General features: G+C 40.7%; 1 protein-coding gene across 5 annotated transcripts in view; it reads right to left on the reverse strand.

Annotated features, from left to right (window-relative positions):
* Positions 1 to 20,650, reverse strand: part of COL19A1 (collagen type XIX alpha 1 chain) — an 885,342-nt gene that overhangs the window by 580,045 nt on the left and 284,647 nt on the right. For all 5 annotated transcript variants that reach the window (XM_033936698.1, XM_033936699.1, XM_033936697.1 and 2 more), the window contains exons 10-12: positions 20,293 to 20,346; positions 10,832 to 10,885; positions 4,423 to 4,467 (exon numbers count right to left, since the gene is read on the reverse strand). In XM_033936698.1, coding sequence (XP_033792589.1) covers positions 4,423 to 4,467; positions 10,832 to 10,885; positions 20,293 to 20,346 — 153 coding nt within the window. The remainder of the gene's footprint in view (positions 1 to 4,422; positions 4,468 to 10,831; positions 10,886 to 20,292; positions 20,347 to 20,650) is intronic.

Below are 20,650 nucleotides of genomic sequence, written 5' to 3' on the forward strand. Positions count from 1 at the left end.
ACTGTTTTCCATCTATCTTATACTGTAAATTGTAACTTCATTGGAAATGTCCAGCTACCTTACTCTGTAATCCGCTTAGAACTGCAAGGTACAGGCGGAATAGAAGTCACTAATGTAATGTAAGATGGCAGTGGCGTTGAAGTCTATGCATTAGTCTAGTTTGATACAATGGTTTGTAAAACCAGCTTTGCAGGGTAAACAATTTTTCTGTCCTGCAGGTCGATATTCAGAACCTAACGCAGGTGCTAGAGGCAATCAATGCTGGACTTTGGCCGGCACTAGCTTGCGCACATGTTCAGCGTGCATGAGCGCAGGGAACAGTTTGGGAACTGAAGATCAGAACAAATATCATGTAAATCAGTGGTTCCCAAACCTGTCCTGGAGGATCCCCAGGCCAGTCGGGTTTTCAAGATAGCCCTAATGAATATTCATGACAGAGATTTGCATATAATGGAGATGCCAGGAATGCAGATCTGCTCCATGCATATTCATTAGGGCTATCTTGAAAACCCGACTGGCCTGGGGGTCCTTCAGGACAGGTTTGGGAACCACTGATATAAATGAAGTCAAATGAGCTACTTAGCCATTCCCTCCCAATACTCAGAAATAGTGACCCTGCAGAAACTGCCCTACTGTGGGAAACCTAATGCCAGCTTGGATCCCTAAGACTCATCCCTAGATCCTATTTGGCTGACATCATGGGAACTGCATTGCCACATCAGCTCACAACCCCCCTCCCCCCCCATCCCCACCACTACCTGGGCAAGCACATAAGAGCTTTGCTAACGGCGCAGCTCTCCTGTTAGGGATACCAGACATCCAGATTTCCTCGGACATGTCTTCTTTTTGAGCACATGTCTGGGGATTACATTACATTACATTAGGGATTTCTATTCCGCCATTACCTTGCAGTTCAAGGCGGATTACAAAAGAATTATCCAAGATGTATTACAACAAGAACTTACAGAAAAAAAAAAAAAAAATTGGTCATTTTCAAAGAGAGTAAGAAATGGGTAAGGTTATTTGTTTGGGGTAGTTGGCTTTAGTGAGAGGTGGAGTTTGAAACTTGCGGTATTATTTCTTTTTTCAGAGTTTTCTTGAAGAGTATGGTCTTTATTTCTTTTCTAAAATTCTTGTAGTCGAGGGATGCCATCAGTAGATTGGTGATTTGGTTGTCTAGTTGGCTGCTTTGGGTTTTGGCACTTTGGGTTTTGAAAAGCTTCTGGCAATGAGCGACATCGGGATGGCATTTGCGCATGTGTGAATGCAACATGGTGATGTCACACACATGCGCATGACTTCATCGTGTCACACCAATGCATGCGCGAATGCCATTCGATGTTGCTCGTTGCTCATGAAGGTCGAGGGGGATGGGGCGAGGGGCAGGCCTGGGGGCAGAACAGAGTATGGCCAGCTGGAACGGGGCAGGGCCATAGGTCTGGATTCTATGTTTGGAAAATCTGGTAACCCTTTCTCCTGTGTATGAGCCAGGCTGGTTATGAAAAATAACTTCCCAATGCTCAGCACTAACAGCATACAAATCATATGCACGCTATTAGTGCTGGACAATCAAATTATCTTGTAGCACCTAATTTTCACAAAATAATCTTTATGAGGACACTATTATATCATCTGTTATTGATGTAATTCCTTCAAAAGTTACATCCGTTGTGCTCCTCATTCTGTATAGTTTTACCCAGATCCTCAGCGGCACTACCTCAAACTCAAAAACTTTCACTGTCTGAGGATTTACATGTCTTTTCGTCACTGGATCTTTGATTAATGTTTATTTATATTTTTAGTATATGTTTAATCTTTAACTTATAACTTTATACTTATATACTTTGAGTACTAAGCTGTATGGTCTTTTAACTTAGGGATCATTGAGCCAACATGTTTCATCATTTAGGTTTTCTCAAAGCTTTCATCCATGAAAAAAAGAACATAAGAACATAAGATTTGCCGCTGTTGGGTCAGACCAGTGGCCCATCGTGCCCAGCAGTCCGCTCACGCGGTGGCCCTTAGGTCAAACACCAGTGCCCTATTTGAGTCTAGCCTTAACTTCATATGTTCTGGTCCAGCAGGAACTTATCTAATATTTTCTTGAATCCCTGAAGGGTGCTTTCCCCTATAACAGCCTCTGGAAGAGCATTCCAGATTTCTACCACTCTCTGGGTGAAGAAGAACTTCCTTACATTTGTACGGAATCTATCCCCTTTTAACTTTAGCGAGTGCCCTCACGTTCTCTCCATCTTGGAGAGGGTGAACAATCTCTACTAAGTCAATTCCCTTCAATATCTTGAATGTTTCGATCATGTCCCCTCTCAGTATCCTCTTTTCAAGGGAGAAGATGCCCAGTTTCTCTAGCCTCTCATTGTATAGCAACTCCTACAGTCCCTTAACCATTTTTGTCGCTCTTCTCTGGACCCTTTCGAGTAGAACTATGTCCTTTTTCATGTTCGGCAACCAGTGTTGCACGCAGTATTCCAGGTGGAATAAGGACATAGTATGAAGTTAAGGGTTGACAGGCTAAGGAGTAATCTAAGGAAATACTTTTTTATAGAAAGGGTGGTAGATGCGTAAAACAGTCTCCCAGTCGAGATAGTGGAGACACTGTGTCTGAATTCAAGAAAGTCTGGGATAGGAATGTGGAATCTCTTAGAGAGGAAGAGATAATGATTACTGCGGATAGACAGACTGGATGGGCCATTTGGCCTTTATCTGCCATCATGTTTCTATGTTTCTTTTCCTCTTACTTTTACTTACTTGCCTCACAAAAAGTTTTGTCGCTTACAATTACTACTTTCAGTTTTGCCCACTGTATTTCTACTCCTTCCAGTTGTTCCCATCCCAACAATTCCTTGAGGTAATCCCCCATCTGAACAAAGTTATTTTTTTTTAAAGTCTAGAACCTTTGCTTTTGAATGAGCCCTCTCTATACCAATGTTAATATTAAACTGTACCATGCAGTGATCACTGGATGCCAGATGATCACCCACTGTAATATCAGAAACACTTTCCCTGTTTGTAAGCACTAAGTCCAGTATGACCCCCATCCCGTGTGGGTTCTATTACCAACTGCTGGAACAGTTCTCCTTGTAGAGAATCTGGAATTTCCCTACTTCTAGAAGACGCCACAATAGGGCTACCTCAATCAACATCCGGCATGTTAAAATCACCTTTTAATAAAACTTCCCCTTTTTTAGATATATTCTGAATGTCTACAATTAAATCTCTGTCCACTTCTTCCATCTGTGAAGGAGGCCTATATATCACACCAAAGTAAATATATGTACCATTCCCTCTTTCCAAATTGATCCACAGTGTCTCTTCCTTTCCCTGTAGATCCTGAAATTGTGTGGCTTTAATATGATCTTTAACATATAACGCTACTTCCCCCTCCTTTTCTTCCTACCCTGCCTTTCCTGAACAGATTATAGCCGGGTATAACTACATCCCATTCATGGTTCTCTGTGAATCACGTCTCAGTGATCACCACTATATCCAACTCATCTTCTTCCATCACAGCTCTCGATCCAGAATCTTGTTTCCAATACTTTAAGCATTAGTATATACTGCTTTCTAGACATTTCTCCCATTATCCATCCGTGTAGAGGTATTCAGTGATTTACTTACCTGAGGGCTTATATTCACTTTCAAGAAGCAATTGAAAAGTCACCTATTCGACAAATCCCTTTCAATATAATATTACTAACTTATCCCAGACAATGAAGATATACTCCACAGCCATCTTGGCAACCTCCCTGTGAACAAATGTATCTTTCTTCCTTAATGTAAATTAGTAAGACTAGTATAACTCTTCCCCCCTCTGAAGATGTTTACTTGAGGCTACTGTTGATTTCAGAAAATCACGTCTGTTTGATAAGTTTTAATTCTTATATCATGTTATTGTTTTAACTTATCATGAATTCTAAAAGCTGTTTATATCTTAATTATGCTCCTGTCTTAACGTTTAGATTTTAATCAGATGTATTTTTAATGTTTTATTGCATTTTAGACTGATTGTTTTATTTTGTACCCCAAATATTTATTGTATTTTTTCTGTTGTGAACCGCTTCGAACTTCTGGTATAGCGGTATTTAAGAAATAAATTATTATTATTATTAACTTCCTCCCATGACTCTGCATTGGATTCTCTCCTTGTAAATCACCTTCTGGAAAAGTGTGATCAGGAAATCCTGATTAGATTAAAATACTGTGATAGTTGTAAACATCCAGACATGAACACCCTTTTTTCTACCTAAATAATTTATACAAAATCAGCTTTTCCACTATTCAGGATGTTTGTAAAGACCAACATTATCATACCCATTTTTGATTCAAAAACATTTAATCAAGGAAATTAGCAAATCAAAATTCCAGCAATGCCTTCTTATTAATGCATTAAAGATTCCTACTTACCAATTCACCCTTATCTCCTTTAGTACCATCAAAGCCACGTTCTCCCTAACACAGAAAAAGGACACTTATTTTAATGATAAATTTTTCATGTTAGAAATTTTTTTTTCAAATTCTTTATTCATTTTTTAAAAATTTACAATGTGTAACAGCATTTATAACATTTTAAACTCAAATACAACACTTAATATTCTGTTAAAATCCTTATCAAAATGTATCTCCCCTCCCCCCTAACCAATAACTATGCCCAAGTGAAGCAGGAAACCAATAAAGAGTTAATAACTATTAAACAAAACCAAGACCAACTGGTTAAAGATAACTTAATTATGAGGAGGTAATTGGAACCTCTGGAGAACAATACTCGGGCTAATAACTTGCGGATTATAAACTTTCCTAAGATTCTATCAATTTCCCATCGAGATATGATAAAATGATATTTTATGGAGATACTTAAGATACCTGAAAATTCTCTACCTCCCCTTACAAGGGCTTATTACCTTCCTGCTAAATCCCAAACTCTTCTAAAAAAAAAAGTTGAGGAACCTCAGGAACATCCATTGGATATTTCCGCTATATTGGAACAATCGGACAGAGAAATGGCTACACCAGCCACTTTTTTGCTGACCGTGGCTCTGGCTCCAGATAAGGACTGGATCCTAAATCTTTACTTCAAGAATAGATCCAAGGATTTCCTGGGTCTCCATATTCAAATTTTCCCAGATATCTCTAGAGAGACTCAAAAAAGAAGAAGAGAATTCCTAAATCTGAAACCTGGAGTGACTCAAATTGGAGTTTTTTTTTCTTTTTAAGATACCCATTTAAATGTGTCGTTAGATATCATTCTTTAAAATATGTATTTGTAGATCCATCTCATTTGATAATATTTATCTCAATGAAATGCCTTGAGAATGAAGTAACAACAGCGCCTATTGATAATTAGTTCTTTGTTCTCTGTTCAGTAGTAGTTAATGTGCTTCTGTATAATTGTTTGAATTTAATTAAGCTACTCTTTAAATCTTGGATCTAATCGGATTTAGAGGACTGGTGTGTGATCAGCAAGAGTGAAAGGTAAGACCTCAACAAAACCAATGTATATGGAAGCTGTGAAATAGAAAATAACCTCAGAGTGACAGGCAAAACTAAGACTAGGAGAGGGAGATATCAAAAAAATCTAGGAAGAAACAGTAGATTGGATACTGGAAAGAGGCACTAATAAGAGCGACCAGATCAAGAAACTAGTTGAAGCCATTCTTGTCCCAGGTCAACAAAGATGGGAAATGAAAGGGAAAAAATGGCAAAGCAATGAAAATGTGGTTCCCATTGATAGAATAATGTTGTAGGAAGAAATAGAAAAGAAAAAACATAGGAAGGAGAAAAACTCTGCAACTATGGATGGGAGGATGTGGAAGAAGTTGGAAAGGAAGAGTGGCTGACTGGGGGTAAGGCCCTATGTCAGCAGTACTCCCCCTAAAGGTTGTCTGAGAGCTCTGGTATGTCTTATAAAGTGAATAGAGCCAGAGTTCAAGGTTTATCGAGTATTAAGAGTGCAAGGAAAGAAAAGAAGTAGTAGTACTTCTCAAGAAGTTACTGAAGAAATAGTAAAGTGGAGATAGAAGTCATTGAATGCTTCCGTTAATGAAGTAAAAAAAGGAAGCTCAGAGAGAAGAATATAAGAACATATGAATAGCCTTACTGGGTCAGACCAATGGTCCATCAAGTCCAGTTGCCTGTTCTCATGGTGGCCAATCCAGGTCACTAGTACCTGGCCAAAACCCAAAGAGTAACAACATTCCATGCTACTGATCCAGGGCCAGCAGTGGCTTTCCCCATGTCTTTCTCAATAACAGACTATGGACTTTTTGTTCAGGAAATTGTCTATAACCTCTAGCAATGCTTTCTAGAGCTTAACTATTCTATGAGTGAAAAAATATTTCCTCCTAATGGTTTTAAAAATATTTCCCTGTAACTTCATCGAGTGCCCCCTAGACTTTGTAATTTTTGATAGAATGAAAAATCGATCTACTTGTACACATTCTACTCTACTCAGGATTTTATAAACTTCAATCAAACGACTGGCTGCGAGGATGGTGCAAGGAGATGAACTTCGGGTTCCTGCACCATGGAGAAGCTTTGCAAGGATTACAGGGACACGACGGCTTACACCTGACCAGAAGAGGGAAGAATGTCCTTGGACACCGTCTAGCCCGCCTACTTCACAGGGCTTTAAACTAGGTAAGTCGGGGGAGGGTACAGACACAAACAACATACCTGGCGAACTAAACTGCAAATACTGTTTTGAGGATGTGGTAAGTAGTCACCGAAAGTCTGGGTCAGGGGCGAGTACACACACCTTCGAGTCGGGGGTAGGTTCACATCATAAGTATGGGCCACATTGTAATTCTGGGTCTTTGGGGAGTACACATTGTAGTTCTGGGTCCAGGGGGAACATATACAACGCAAATTATGCTGAAGGTGTTCAAGTAGCTCAAGCAGGTATATCCCCACTGATACATAACAAAAATACAACTTGGAGGGCTATGTACGTCAACGCACACAGTTTGGGAAACAAGATCCTGGAGTTGGAAAAAATCAGAGGCGGGAAACTACGAGGTGACACCAGGAAATTCTTTTTCACTGAAAGGGTGGTTGATCGTTGGAATAGTCTTCCACTGCAGGTGATTGAGGCCAGCAGCGTGCCTGATTATAAGGCCAAATGGGATCGACACGTGGGTTCTATTCACTAAGCAAAGGTAGGGGAGGGTCATTAGGGTGGGCAGACTAGATGGGCCGTGGCCCTTATCTGCCATCTATTTCTATGTTTCTATCATATCTCTCCTCAGCCGTCTCTTTTCCAAGCTGAAGAGCCCTAATGTTTGTAGTATTTCTTCAAATGAGTGGAGTTCCATCCCCTTCATCATCTTTATCACTCTTCTTTGAACCTATTCTAGTGCAGCTATATCTTTCTTGAGATAAGGAGACCAGAATTGAACACAATACTCCAGGTGAGGTCACACCATGGAGCAATACAGAGGCATTATATCATTCTTAGTCTTGTTAATTATCTCTTTTTTTAATAATTCCTAGCATCCTATTTGCTTTTTTGGCCACCACTGCACATTGCGCAGAAGTTTTCATTGTATTGTCTACATACAATGACACCCAGATTCTTTTCTTGGGCACTAACCCATAGCATCTGGTAACTGTGATTCGGGTTATTCTTCCCAATGTGCATCACTTTACATTTGTCCACATTACATTTCATCTGCCACACAATTTCTTACAGCTGAAGGTAAGCTTTCTTCCTTTCAGGCTCTCTGGGCGTCCTGGTCCTTGAGTGCTACTGATCATTTCACCTACCGGCAACTCTCTCACTCTTTGGCCTCATTGTCTGAGGGGTCCCTTAGCAAGGACTTTCTTGCTACTCTGCAAGATTTATTTATTGATGTTAACTGGGATTGGCTTTCGGTATCTCGGTATCATCGCCGAGAATGATGTCAATGTAGACATTGATGTACACCAGTACTAAAATGAATCAGTGCCACAGAAAAGACCAATTTGCTGTGTACAGTTAGTATTGAATATGGTGAAGTGGATGCACCGGTACCGTATGCTTTGAAGCCATACCATAGATGCAGCGGGGTGTTGAAGCGTTGGTAACCCCAAGAAGAAGCACACTTCAGAAATGACAACCTGTGTCAATGGATGATGGCATCAATGCAAGTGAGTCGATGCTGAAAATGCCTATGACGCTAATGATAATATTGATGACGATGTCTATGTCCACCGGCCCCAATAGGAATTGGTACTGCATAGAAGTCCAATATGCTAGGTACCCGACCCCAGGCCTAATGTTTTCTTATAAAGAAAAATATGAAGAAACAAAAACAAAACATTTTGGTGTTTGTTGGCGAGTTGTTGTTTTGGGTTTTTTTTTTGATAGCCTTGGAAGAATGGGAATAGTTCCAGCAGGAAAGGAAAACTATAGAGCACCACGGATCGAGGTAAAAGAAGGCTGAAAAGTCATTGATGCCAGAGGTAGAGGCAAATGCTTCAAAACTGCTTACAGGCCCCAAGGTGAACATAAGGAATTTTTGATTAGAAAATAAAAGGATTTAAAAGAAAAAACAACTAATAAGAAGACAATGAAATAAGTAAAAAATGAAGTGGGAAGGTAAACTTGACTGGACGAAGTCCAGATACGTCTTCTTCCCTCCACAGAAAACAAAAAACTGACCATCTTGTGAGCCAGCATCAGGTGGGAAGGTACCCTTGCATGAATAGTGCGGGCAGTCTTAAAGCTTTCAGAAGCTTAAAGTGATGGTACACTTTAGCACTGTCCGTACCGGGCTCTGTGAATTTTCATTATTCTGCCCAATTATACATACAGTATAGTCATGATATTCAGCCCCAATATCTGTAGAGCTAAGAATTGAGGTTTATTGCTATCCTAAATTAAACAGCTTAGCTCTGTACATAGCTAACAAAATATCATTGATATTTCTAGAGCGGCTTATATTTAACCTCACCATTTCTATGGATAGCAGCATTGAATATTCCTAGACTATTTTAAGCACTGTCTGCAGTATTCGAATAACTGGCCAATAAAGTAACTCCAGTATGAAGGGGTGCTGAAAAGTTCACAGCCCAAACAAAACTAGAATGACATGGATATGATTTAATCAATGATCTGAAACAACGTCAAAACATAGAATTTATTTTCTGCACATTGGCATTTAATGAAATAAGATAACACACTTTCTAGGTACAGTGGCAAAATAACATTCAGAATTTAGGAAGTTGGTTGAATGGGCTGAGAACTTTTCAGTACCCCCTCGTAAATGGCAGATAAAGGTCCCAGTCTTTCCAACAATCACATTCTTTATCAATTCATGATTGAACTAACAATCCAACAGTATTACTAACAACATTTTACTTGTATTCCAGTTTAAAATGTTTTCTCCTCCTCCTACTAATCATATCTATAGTGCTACTAGCCATGCACAACACTGTACATCAAAACATACATACGACATATATACAATATGAAAATATACATATTTGATCCTGATTTAGCCTTGCCATTTTTAAGGCTTAGACTGTATAAGTCTGCCCAGAGGTAGTGAGATCAAATCCTGGTGCTGCTCCTTGTAACCCTGGGCAAGTCACTTAATCTAGTGCCCACCGCTTTGAATGTCAGCTTTGAAATGCCAAAGTGCAAAAAGGCAGTATACAAGTCATCATTCCCTTTCCCTACTTCCCAAATAATGGACCTAGAGGTTCATATTCAGTATGGGTCGGATTCTATAAATTGCACCATCAGCATTGGCCACCTAAAAACAGCCACTGATCACGTGTCAGTCATGCAACAGTGCCATTTATAGAATCACGGCTTTGTGAAAGGTAGGAACCAGAAATATAGGTCAAGGTTTTCAAGGTTTTCATGTGAATCGTGGCTACGATGCCTAATGCCACTTCTAGCATTAGCCACGCCTTCAGTGGCATTACATGTTATAAAGTGTCTCCAAAGCCACGATGCTGGTGCTGATTTTTGTAGGCACCAATAGATGCCTACATATTTTTTTTTAAATGATATTGTTTTTAAATGGTGTTTTCCACTTAAGTTAGGTGCAAGTAGAGCACCCACCAGCGCCTAACTTAAGGCACTGTTTATAGAATATGGCCTAAGTTACTAAGTAAGAAACTTTTTCCAGTTAACTTTTTCCACATGTTCAGCTTTTATCCACAGACAGATAACTGGAAAAAATTCCATGCAACAAATGTGACATTGCCCATTCAATGGAGGGTGCGAGCATGGTGTGGAGGAGGCGGCAAGGTGCCAGCACCCCAATCAAAGACGGTGTCCAGGATGGTCCCCCCACCCCTTTACTATGCCACTAATTGGAGTCAAGTATAGCATAATAAAAGAATCTTTCCTCTTACTAATGGAGTGGGAAGAGAGGAGGGATGCTGGTCCTCAGCGGGGTAAGAGGTAGGGTGACTGTCTTTCTGCGCTGATTAGTGTATGGCAGTGGTCTCAAACTCGTGGCCTAGGGGCCACATGCGGCCCGCCAGGTACTATTTTGAGGCCCTCAGTATGTTTCTCATAATCACAAAAGTAAAATAAAATAGTTTCTTGATCATATGTCTCTTTAGCTATAAATTACAATATTATTATTAAGACTTAGCCAAAAGGAAAGATTTATAGTTTGAGACCACTGGTATATAGAATACACAACTCTAGATATGGCTTAGTGATTCAGCCACAAATAAGAGGAAAATATTGGTTCATCCAGTCCAAATATTTTAGAAAGTTGTGCATAAATAAGATATAACAGCCTTCTATATCATGAATGTATATTTAAAACAAAACTAGAAGATTACACCATAAAAGTTTTTTTGTGTGTTTTTTTACCTTTGGTCCATTGAAACCAGGATGTCCAGGAGCACCCACTAAACCAACTTCTCCCTGAAAGATAAGTAAAAATAAAAATATATTTCCATATTTGAAATCATCCTAGAAATATCAAGTTAATGCTGTATGCATTTTTATTTAAACAATAGCCCCAGCAAGTTGAAAAAAATTGTTGTATTAGGGTAGTGGTGTGTTAACTACCATATATACTTGAATATAAGTCGACCCCCAAAAAGGACCTAACACCTAAAACATAGATATTGCAAAAGCAGTTCTACTTTTGAGCGTGAATTGGCCTAAGTTCTGGCTTCAGCCGCTGTCCACCTAACTCAAGCCTATTTAGCATCCGATTCACACACAAAATTAGAGCTGCTTTTGCAAGGAGTCCTCTTTCCACCAAAAAATAGAAGATTTACCCCCTCTTCTACAAAGCCGTGCTAGCAGCTGCCGAGCAGTAACGGCCCCAAAGTCCTTAGTAATTTATAGGGATTTGGGGCTGTTGCCGCACAGCAGCCTCTAGCACGGCTTTGTAGAAGAGGGTTTTTTTCATGTTCTTTGATTGAGGAATATAGAGGCCAAAAGAAGAACTGGACAAGTGTTGAAGGTACATGTTTTATATTTATCCTAGAGAAATGACTGCTTATAAATCAAGAGGATATAAGCTTGGCTTTGGAATTGACAGCAGTTTACTATCTGAGTGTGTAGTACAGTGGTTAGAGCTACAGCCTTAACACTAGTTAGCAGCTTCATCGCATTCCCCTAGTCCTAATATGTTTGGAAATCGTAAACAAGAGATTCACATCTACCTTTTTCACTCCACTCAGTATTTTAAAGACATCTAATATATCTTTCCTGAGTTGTCTTTTCTCTAGGTTGAAGAACCCTAGCTGCTTTAGCCTTTCCTCATGGGGAAGTCGCCCCATCTCTTTTATCATTTATGGCGCCCTTCTCTTGAAAAGAAGGGATAATCAAGATTTTGGGAGAGGAAGGGAAGGAGCATCATGGCTGTATTAGGAGGGAGTAGAGCACATATAACTGACAGGGAGGGAGAATCTGATTTTTAAGAAATGGGAGAGTAAGGAAGGGTTGGGGGAAAAAAATCAAGTCTGTCAAGACAGAGAGGGTTGAGAAACATCATAAGTGTCACAGGAGATAGAGAAGGTATTATAGCTGTCAAGAGGAGAGAAGCTCAGGAAGGTGCCATAAGTGTCTGAGCAGGAGTGGTCAAGCAGTTAGAACTACTGTCTCAGCACTGTGAGGTTATGGGTTTGATCCCAGTGCTGCTCCGTGTGACCCTACGCAAATCACTTAATCTTCTTATAGTTGGATTGCGAGCCTGCCATGACACAAAGGGAAAGGCTCTGACTACTTGATCAATGTAAACTACTTAGGCTATAACATAACATAAAAATGTACTCCTATACCGCAATACAAATACAGTCCACACTCCTGCTAAAGTGCCACAATACAAATACAGTCCACACTCCAGTTAAAAGCCTTACAGTTTCCCAACTAGAATTCACATTTATTTTATATATTTTTCTACCTTTTTCTTTTCTATTTTACAAGGAGGAAAAAGGCCTCAGAAGCCATGGGGATCAACGATGTCCCAGGGCTATGTGGGAGGGAGGTATGACAAACGCATTAACTCCCCTGCACACTTTAGTCACTGGCTGTAAAAAACCTCCTTTGAATCTTAAATACTTTAGCGTGTGACAACTATAGAAAAGTGCATATCTTAATGAAGTTCCATTCAGGATCAGTTTTCACAGTGCTTTGCCATTTAACTTGCTTCAGCCTGTGTTCATTTTCAGCCAACAGTGGCCATCGTTTCACAGTATGACAAACCGTTTCTTCAGGGCACGCTGCAATGCTTTATGCTCAGCACTTTAACTGGAGTGTGGACTGTATTTGCCTTTGTGTACTCCAGTTCCTCCTAGTTATTTAAGGTTTGTTTCTATACCGCAGTACCATTAAGTTCTATGTGGTTTACAAAATATAAACAATTACCTATCTGATTCTAACAAATGTTGGCATTGTAGGGATAACTTAGGTGACTTGCAACATATGATTTATGATTGTCCAATTATTCAACCGTTTTGGTGTTCTGTCTGGAAGACTATGGGCCTCTTCTATCAAGCTGCACTAGCAGTTTGTAGTGCGGTGAGCAGTGCTAAATGACCCGCCCTGCTCCCGACGCTCATAGAGTTCTTATGAGATATATAGAGATTGAACTGCTCCATTACTTGTTCAGCAAACATTATGTATAACAGGCTTAACGTCGGTGAGCAAATGAGAGAATCTCAGAGCTCCATTTATAAATATGGACCCAGTGTTTTTCACAGCTTAAATCAGCACCTGCTTTGGAGCCAAAACACCTTCACTAATCTCAAAAGCCTCTCTGAATATATTACTACCCATGAAGTGTAAAACAATGGCAACTTCGACTGCCAAATCTAAGGCAAGCTGCCAATGAACTTCAGATAATAACCACATACCTCAATGCCAACTGGATGAAAACAAACCTTCCATTGAGCCAGACAACTATGGAGAAAAGGCAGGTATCCCACAGAAGAACAAAATGTTCTCTAACTCACCAGCGACTATGTTGCTTCTCCTATGAACATGTTTATACAGTACATTCTTTTACTGTATTTGATGAATTATGGTAAGTTACAATTGAAATTTTCTTGATATATATTTTTTTATGGTGACGTAGAAATAAGGCTAAGGTGAAAATTAAAATGATTCATAGGAATGAGATCCTGCCAGAAGGATTTTTCATTTCATTATATTTGATACCACCTGCTGCCATAAAAAGCATATAGGTGACTTCAAAATAAAATGTAAATGGAGGCCATTGTGTCATGTTACAGACCAAGGCCAATATGTATTTTACACAGTTTCTTTCTTTTAGAGATTAAGACAGGGGTGCCCAATAGGTCGATCGCGATCGACTGGTAGATCGCCAAGGCAAAGTGAGTCAATCGCGGAGCCCATCCCGGGCTCCATGATAGACTCGCATTGCCTTCACAATCTACCGGCCAATCAGCTTTCCTCTCCCCGACTGCCTGGTGAAGACAGCTTCCCTCCCTTCAATTCACACGCTGTCCTCTTGCCCACAAGCGAACTGAACTCAGGCTGCGGGGCTCTAACACTGCGTGCGCTGGCTTTCCTTCTCTGAAACAGGAAGTTATGTCATTCCTGTTTCAGAAAAGAAGGGAAGCCGGCGCGCGCAGTGTTAGAGGCCCCCCTTGCGTGCTCCGAAACAAGAATGATGCACCCTGCAAACTCTGGCCTCGGGACGTGACACTCTCGGTAGCTGGCTGCAGCCGCAGATGCATCCCGCGTGACCACAGTGGCATGTATCTGGACTGCCAAAGGAGCAGGGGCAGGACGCGGCAGCCCTGCTCTGAGCATCGCCTTCCCTCCCTGTGTAAAGTTTCCGCTCATGTCCGCCCCCAAGGAGAGCACCGCTGAACATAAATGGGTGAATTCCTCTCTCCCCACCAACTTTTCTGTCACCCTATCCAGCATCCCCAGAGCCAGAGAAGGCAAGAGGCTGTGTCCCGTTCCTTCACTGGGGCTTCTCCAGAAGGCAGGGCAAATAGGGATTAAAAATAAAACAAAAAATATTATAATGCATCTATATTGCTTGGCCACTAGCCGGCAAGTCTGAGACGTCCAAACTGGACCTTGTAACATGTGGGGTGATGCCGCCCTTTACCTCTAGCCTGGCTACCAAACACGGAGGCAGCAGCAGAAGCACAGTAAATGCCACGGGCTTCTGAGAGAAGGGGAAGGAAAAGAGAAACCAGACCATGGAAGGAGACAGATGCTAGACCAGTGGCAAGGAAGGAGAGAAAATGCCAGATAATGGAGGGGGGAGGGAGAGATAGAAGAGAAGGAGAGCAGAAAGATGCCAGGGCATGGGGGGAGGGAAGGGAAATTAAGGAGACAGATGTCAGACCAGAGAGAAAGGAAGGAGAGGAGATGCCAGGCCATGGGGTTGAGTAGGAAGGAAAGGAGGCATGAAGAGAGAAAAAAAAAAAAGAAAGGGAGGCAGGGAGAAAGAAAGGGCAGGGAGAGAGGAAGAAAAAGTTGGGGGGGGGGGAATGAGATCTGGAGGAGAGGAAGCATATGGGCTGAAAGAAGGGAAGAAAGATTGGATACACAGTCAGAAGAAGAAAAATTGGAGCAAATACAAAACTGGTTGAATACAAATAAACTGGCCTTAAACATTAACAAGACCAAATCAATCCTTTTTAATTGGAAAAAAGACATTTCACTCATAAATCCGTTTTTCTTTAATAACACAATAATAAGTATGGTCCCTTCAACTAAAATTCTTGGAGTTGTAATAGATGATAAGCTAACTTATCACGAACATATTTCCTCTATTGTTAAAAACTGCTTTTTCAAACTACGGCAGATAAGATCAATTGCCAAATTTCTTTACCCATCATCTTTAAAAATATTGATTCACTCCTTTATTATAGCTAAAATTGATTACTGCAATGCTTTACTTTTAAACATTACCCAAAAAGAAAAAAGGAGACTTCAAATTATCCAGAATACATCCATCAAACTGATTTATAATGCAAAAAAATTCGATCACGTTTCCCCATTATTGATAGACGCTCACTGGCTACCGATTAGCCATAGGATCCTATATAAACTTATGTTTTTAATTTTCAAGACCCTTTCCTCTAGCGAACCGCAATTTATATCAAAATCTTTGATTCCTTATAAAACTCAACGATCTCTGCGTTCCTCTGAGCAAAGTTTATTAACAGTTCCTTCATTAAGGACCATAGGGACACGTAGGGCTGACATGTTTACTGTCGCTGGGCCACAATGGTGGAATACTCTCCCCCAGTACATTAGAACAGAACAAGATATGGCAAAGTTTAAAATTTTTTTAAAAACCTATTTATTTAAGGATGCTTTTAATCTCTAAATAACAGATGATTACGAAATGTGCTTTGGTAAATTTTATACCCCTCCTTTTGTTCTTCCCTTTTCTCACCATACCCAAAAATGTAACTTTACCCTCCTTCCTATTACTCATGTCAGTCAGAATTGGAAAACATTGTTATTTTACTAAAGTTTCTTTATAGTATTTTATTGTACCTTGTACATCGCTTAGAAATTAATATAGGCGATTAATCAAAAACAGAAATAAACTTGAAACTTGAAGAAAGTGCAACCAGAGACTCATGAAATCACCAAACAACAAAGGTAGGAAAAATAATTTTATTTTCAATTTAGTGATCAAAATGTGTCTGTTTTGAGAATTTATATCTGCTGTCTATATTTTGCACTATGGCCCCCTTTTACTAAACCGCAATAGCAGTTTTTAGCACAGGGAGCCTATGAGCATTGAGAGCAGTGCAGGACATTTAGCGCTAAAAACTGCTATCGCAGTTTAGTAAAAAGGGAGGGGGGTATATTTGTCTTTTTGTATGGTTGTTACTGAGGTGACAGTGCATAGAGTCATCTGCCTTGACCTCTTTAAAAAACCACGGAATATAAATGATAATTAACACTTTCTCTGCGTACAGTGTGCTTTGTGTTTTTTTTTAATTTTTTATTGTTGGTAGATTATTTTAACTTGGTCATTTTAAAAGTATCTCGCAAGTCCAAAAAGTGTGGGCACCCCTGCTGTACAGTCTTTACTGCATTGTTTTGCAAGTGTACGCTTGTGGCTTTTAGCAAGACTGGACCCCGGAAGAAGGTCATTGTCACGACCAAAACACGGCCCTTGTCGGGTCTATGCCACATTCACATTAGGTCCTTTGTATTATTGTACATTTTATTGCAAATGTTTTCTGCACCATTTTTCAAATTAATTGTATATCAAGATCATCTGTTCCACATTCTTTTGTGTTTTGCTCTGCGATAGTTGTTGTGGAACTTCGGTGGACCTTGTTTGTGTTTTCTTTCCTATGTGACTCATTGACCCTCTCCTGACTTTTATTCATTCTATATTTAAAGTAGTCTTTCCTTTAATACTCTCCCATTCACCTGGAGTAGACCTTGTTTTTTTCTTGCCTTAAAATTCTAAGACAGAAGTCCTTTCACCTTCTAATTACTGCCCCTTTTCTAACAATCCTTTCCTAGCAAAATTAATTGAAAGGATTGTTCTTCACATTTGTCTGACTACTTGGATAAAACCAATACACTGCACCCAAGAGAAACTTTTTCATATTCTACTGAGTCTCTTTCATTTGAAAGGATGCTCTGGAATGTAGTAGTAGATGTGTGGCACAGTCTTCCGGAAGCGGTGGTGGAGACAGAGACTATGTCTGAATTCAAGAGAGCATGGGATAGACACGTGGGATCGCTTAGGAAGAGGAAGAGATAATGGTTACTGTCAATGGGCAGACTAGAAGAGCCATTTGGTCTTTATCTGCCATCATGTTTCTATGTTTCTATACCTTCATTGGTCTTTAGGATTTTGAACAATTATACCTTGATAGTGGTAATGTTCCTCTGGTTTTCCTTGATCTCACTGCAGCTTTCAATATGGTCAATCATGATATTCTTTTTGCAGCATCATCGACTGATATTCTCTTGGTTCTGTTCCTATCTTGCACCCAAATCTTTATAACCTCTGGTGTCACTCAATGATCCATCCTTGGACCTATACATTTTAACATCTACCGGGCTCCCATTGCACTTATCATCCAGTTACTGGACTTTACCATTTTTATATGGTTGATATTCAGTTATTTTACCCCCCTTCTAGCCCATTCTTCTGGCTGTATGACTGATGTTTCTTCTAAATTCACCCTCATGATCACAATGACCTTCTAAAATAATTGGTTAAAACTCAATTCTGCTGAATCTGAATATATTATCTTCTTTTGGTATTCTCTTACCACAATATCACAGAAAAAGATATATTAAGATTCAGAGTGTCATTTTTGATGAGGTCTTAAATTTCTAATTTCACAAAGAAAAGTTTTTATGCTCTCAAATAAATCCACTCTTCATTCTTTGTGTACTACACTTAATACTGGTTATTTTAAAAAATAGATTACTCTAACTCTATCTACCAAAGCTGGCCCAGAACCATCTCTCTGATGTCAGAATTGACATTGGGAGGAGGGCAACTAGCCTGTGTCTGCCTGGAGTTGTGACGGCGGCGGGTGTGTGTGTGTGTATGTGGAATGTGTCAAATGGCAGGGTTGGCTTCGGGGATGGGGGGGTGTAGTGGGCGGGGAGGCAGAGAGGAATCGGTGGAGGCATGGGTGGGTCTGGGGCGGAGATTGGACGGGTCTGGGGTAGAGCTTAGGTGGGGGAACTCGGTTGGTATTTGTTAGGCATAGGGGTTACTTGGCTTGATGAAGTTGAGAAACACTGCTATAAATGACACTCAATAAATGGACACTGAAAAAAAATTGACACTAAGGGCTATTTTCGAAAGGGTGCACACAGTTTATACAATACTGATTGCTGCCCATTCCTGTACCCTGTACTCTACCTTTGTACAGCTGGTGTAAATACTAGCAACCAAGTTGGGTACACTGACTCAGTATGCCATAATTATACATGTAACTTTTTGGAATGCCATGCACCTCCAATGGCCATGTCCTCTGAGATATTCTCTATGGTGCTCTGCCTTATAGAATAGTGTGAAGCCAGGTGCAAGTGCAAATTTTAACAGGTACCAATTAACATCAATAATTGGCTGTAAGCATCCAGTTACTGATGGTTCAGAGATCATTATCCAAATCATTTGCATGCAAATCTAAGTACCACATATAGGCCTGGATGCACTAAAAGTACCAACTGGATTGCTGTTGGCCGATTCTGGATGAGCGATCGATGCACTACCAAGTTTGCATGCAAATGATTTGTGCAGAGGTGCATATAATTTGCATGCAAACCCAACAGATTAATTGCTCAGTGAGTGTTTGACACATGTGCAGAGCCCTAACAGTAGTGACAGGAGAAGCATTCTTTTTTTTAATGGCACAGATGTGTGTGTGTTACACATGCACAATATTCCCTGTTAAAAAAAAAGAAAAAACCGGCACACTGATGGCCCTCCACAACAACCCTCCCATGAAATGGCACCGCACTCCACCACAGTAGTGAAAATGGCAGGAGGGATGCCTACTCCCTCCTGCCTGGCCGAATACCCAATGCCCCCACCCAGTCCTGGACCCCCTTTTCCACCAATCCCCCCCAACCATCCCCTACCCCCCCTTCCTCCTGAAAAAATTCAGGAGAGCTGCCCACTCCCTCCTACCACCAAATGCTCCCCCAAACCCTGATCCCACTCCCCAACCCCCCTTCCCCTGTACCTTTGTTAAATGTTGGGAACTGGAGGGAAGCACAGTCCCTTAAGCTCCGAGTCCCACATGTTGAAAATGACAGGCCTTCCCTTCTCCAATGCAACATATGATGCACAGGGAGGAGCCTAAGGACCTAATTAGCTCAGATTAGGAGGGGGTCTTAGGTATTTCCTCCCTCTGTATCCCAGGCTCCTCCCTCTGTATCCCATCTGATGCACAGGGCGGGGCTTAAGGTCTGACATCTGAGCAAATCAGGGGAGGGGACTTATGCATCTGAGCCAATCAGGGCCTTAGGCTCCTCCCCATGCATCACATGGTACACCAGAGAGGGGAAGGCTTGCCATTTTCAATAGGCGGGAGTAGGACCATGCTTCCCTCCAGCTCCCAATGTTTAACAAAATACCGGGGGGGGAGCATGGGGTGAGGGTTGGAGGAACATCCAGTGGCAGGAAGGAGTGGGCATCCCTTCTGCCTTTTTTGGGGGGGAGGAAGATGGGAGGGTAGAGGATAGTTTGGGGGGCCCTCCATTGGCAGGAGGGAGTGGGCATCCCTCCTGACAATTTTCTCTCTGGGAGGAGGGGGAGATTTCCAGTGCCGCATTCGTCAGGGAGGGCTGTCTTCAGTGGTGGGGGAATTTTTTTCTTTTGTTTTTATGTGACAGATATTTTGCATGTGTAACACATGTAAAATATATGTGCCATTAAAAAAAAAAATAATAAAATAACAATACCCCTGGCAGACCTATCGGTAATACAGTTACTGACAGGTCTAGCTAGACCTGTCTAGCTGTCTAGGTCTAGCTAAACATGTTGGTTTTTCTGATTGCTAAAACCCCCATTTTTAACATTTTTTAATTTTTTTGAATAGCCAAGCGATGTTAATGCATCAATTGCTTGGCTATTTTGCATGGAGTTTTACCTAATTTGCATGGCCAGATCAGAAAATGGGCGATTGAGGGGAAAAACACACGGTGGAAAGTTTTGTGCACTGGGTCAGTAAAAGTGATCGTAGCTAAAGCTGTGAAAACAGGTTTAGCGACGATTGCTGACTTTAGTGCATCTGGCCCATGGAATCTTGGGGGATAGCATATAGCAATGTCAATATTAAATTTTTAAAGTGTCACAGTCAAAAAACGTGAAGAAAATATTCACATACCTTCTCTCCAGAAGGACCTAAATTCCCCTTTTCTCCCTGGATACCTTTTTCACCCTAAAAAGCAAAGTAAAATTATAAAATGTTTCCTTCAACTATTCAGAATTGCAGGGTCTGCTTAATCACTAGGCAAAATGGTTGGTCAATTAACACAGTAGCTTCTGGGATGTGACAAAGAGTAGCTGCAGTCAAAGTAAAACAATAAGGTCCTAATGGTCAAACAAACACTCAAAATATCAGCACAGATCCATGGTGAGATCTCATCTGGAATATTGTCTACAATTCTGGAGACCGCATTATCAAAAAGAATGGAGCGAATGCAGAGAATGGAGTCGGTTCAGCGAATGGCCACCAGGATGGT

Source organism: Geotrypetes seraphini, chromosome 3 (genome assembly GCF_902459505.1).
Source record: "Geotrypetes seraphini chromosome 3, aGeoSer1.1, whole genome shotgun sequence".
NCBI lineage: Eukaryota > Metazoa > Chordata > Amphibia > Gymnophiona > Dermophiidae > Geotrypetes > Geotrypetes seraphini.